Source organism: Lissotriton helveticus, chromosome 1_1, assembly GCF_964261635.1.
Source record: "Lissotriton helveticus chromosome 1_1, aLisHel1.1, whole genome shotgun sequence".
Classification (NCBI taxonomy): domain Eukaryota; kingdom Metazoa; phylum Chordata; class Amphibia; order Caudata; family Salamandridae; genus Lissotriton; species Lissotriton helveticus.
The window spans coordinates 227,047,845-227,050,897 of record NC_136057.1 but is presented as its reverse complement, the minus strand read 5'-3'; the positions used below and the strand labels follow the sequence as shown (position 1 = coordinate 227,050,897).

Below are 3,053 nucleotides of genomic sequence, written 5' to 3'. Positions count from 1 at the left end.
GTACAGAAAGTAAAAAACAATAAATGTTCCCCTCACTACGGGAGATGACTGGCATGGCAAGGGAGACATCATCATCAAAAGAAGAGCCTGCTTTTGGATTTTCTTTAGAAAATAAAAACGAAACCAGTTTGGTGCAAGGCTCTGTCATGTTAAGTAGTTTGCTGCATTGTCCTGTTGGAGAGAACGGCCTCCAGCCTGAAATAAAATTGGCCCCAAAGTCTGCATCAAACGAGTTAAACCAGTTATTTATTTTCTGTTGTCACAATTACCTTACAACATCTCATAAATCTGCCATTGCATTTTTTTAACATCTCCAAGCCGTCAACAGTTTATCATTAAAACCTTGAGACTTGCTCTAGCTACTAGCATCGTTTTGCAACCAAATTCAGTGAGCTCACCTAACAGCATGAAAATTCTGAGGTCATCTGAATTAGTTGACCTAATTCAGTGCCTCTGTGCCAAAACGGGACACAAAATATCAGACACAAGTTTGCCAGGCTTGGATCTGCACCTGGTGAAACAGCACCTGGACGGCGGTCTTTGCACTCTTCCTCCAGAACCACAGAGAAAGCAGACATTGCTGTCTGTCATCTAGGCTACAGCCTGGAAGACCATGAGCAGGTTTTTTCCCCATGCCCCCTACCACCACTGAAGAGTACTGTCCCACTTGATGAGTAATCCCTGTTCCAAGCAGGGTGTGAACTTCAGTGAAATAGAGCGCATGGTCCAGGAGTGCATACATATTTAACACGTCAGTGCCAGGCCTTCAAAGATAGTCTCTTGTCATGGAACTAGTCCCTGAAATGCCTTAGAAGAGGTGTGGGGAAACCATCTGGAATCCTAAATCTTGGGTACCTTCCAGTCAATTCATAGTGATGACTTTGGCAAGAATCGACAGAGAACATTTGAGACACTTATTAGAATATAAGAAATGCTCTAATGTATTCGTAAATAGGGTGTCATGCTCTTTCAGACCTTGGTGGTTGCAACAGTTTCCATCCCAGTGTTTTAAATGTTCAGCTCAATATCTTCTTTATAGCCTCCTTCACGTCGGTATTTCTCAAGCTGTATATCAAAGGGTTCAAAGCAGGTATCAGGACAGTGGGGATCAGAGTAACTACTTTGTACTGCTCCTCTGAAGAGCTTGAATTGGGAATTATCTCGACTAACGAACCACTGCCGTAGAAGAGAAAGACACAGGTGAAATGAGAGATGCAGGTGGAGGCGGCCCGGTGTCTCCCTGCTGTGTTACCAATCTTCAGTATGGTGGTAATAATGTATGAGTAGGAGACAAATATAATAAGGAGAGAACTTATTACTACAAAAGAAGCAAAAATAAAACGTATCTGATCATTTATCAAGATGTCAGTGCAGGATAGCTTCAAGAACACTGGATAATCACAAATAAAGTGGTTCATGACATCAGGACCACAAAAAGATAACCGATACAGACAGCCTGCATGTATTAGAGAGTGCAAAAAGCCACCAATGTATGACCCTCCAACCAAACGCAAAAACAGATCATTGTTCATGATGACTGTATATGTCAGTGGGTTACATATTGCAATATAGCGGTCAAATGCCATCGCTGCCAACAGGAAGAATTCTGTGCTGACCAAGGCACTTAAGAAGTACAGTTGGGCAATGCAGCCAGAAAATGTTATTGCCCTTTTCTCAGCAAGAAGATCTGCCAGCATCTTGGGAGAGATAACAGAGGAAAAAGATAAATCCAGAAAAGCAAGCTGGGAGAGGAAAAAGTACATGGGTGTGTGAAGCTGGGGGCTGAGCCAGACAATGACCAGTATACTGCAATTGCCCAGCAGAGTGAAGGTGTACATTGATAAAAACAGTAAGAAGAGCAGAACTTCCAGCTCTGGATCATTGGTAAATCCGACAAAGAAGAACTTGGTCACAGTGCTTTGGTTTCTCACCATCATATCTTTGGATAATAATATTTATCTAAGAGAAGAAATATATAGCACATAAAAATCAGCTTCCATAAACTACTCTCAGATATACACAATTTGAAACAATAGTCTGTGAAAATCTGTATTATTCAGAATCATTAATGATCTCATTATTTATCAAAGGCAACATCCACAAAGCATGGAAACATTTCATATAATAATTAATCCCTAGTTTGAACAAGCCACTCAAGAGTGAAGTTAAGGACAATAAACCACATGGCTGTTTAGGCATTTAAATATAGGTTTTTACCTCAATCTCAATCTCTTTTTATGATTATGATTCCACTGGTGTTGCACATTCAAATGAAAGTGATCACAAGCAGAATTTTACACCATAGCCATCTCTGAAACTGTGTTAGATGGCTCCCTTCTTCTTGATTAGCTGCGGTAGTAAATTTGTTCAGACTCTTAAGTGGTAAATGCTTTCAGACTCTACAGGTGAGGTTGTCCATCAGCCAAAAGAGAATCAAGGGGTTTTCATCATATATCTCTTGGCATCGCCCACTCACTCTGTAAAGGTGACACTTGTCATGAGCCAAATGTTTTGAGGTTCAGAGGAATGTGGCAGTTCAACTGGATAGATGACCCCCAATATCACTGCAATTCTATATACATCCACCATGAGTAGGATCACTGCACAAGAGAGGTAACTTTATATATTATTTTTGTACTCTCTATCTTTACAAATTTTTTTTTAATCATCATTTATGTGGTATTTGGCTATGCGAACAATATACAGTCAAGCTAAGTAAACAGTAAGCTTTTGAGACTGTACACATTATCAAAAGCACTCTAATAGTACAAATGTTATTACAGTGGGATATAGAATATTGCTGGTGGTCGAATACCTACTGCCCAACAGTGTAAAGAGAATGACAATGATCATGCGCTTTAGTTAGTAATGTGCCAAAACCATTTTTACTAAATCCGACTGAATACCAAAATAAAGTATGTTAAAAAATGAAATACACAACATCACTCGAAGGCCACCTCCTTCTGCATAAGCCTGTGCATAGACATCAAATACTTTGCAATTGCAAAGACAATAGGCTGATTTGTGTCACATTTGAGTATTCTGAAGGAGAT

General features: G+C 39.9%; 1 protein-coding gene across 1 annotated transcript; it reads right to left on the bottom strand.

The window, feature by feature from the left end:
- Positions 1–1,016: 1,016 nt before the first annotated feature.
- On the bottom strand, positions 1,017–1,937 carry LOC144760860 (olfactory receptor 5AP2-like). Its single transcript, XM_078646555.1, has one exon. The coding sequence runs from the start codon at positions 1,935–1,937 to the stop codon at positions 1,017–1,019; it is 921 nt and encodes a 306-aa protein (XP_078502681.1).
- Positions 1,938–3,053: the final 1,116 nt, after the last annotated feature.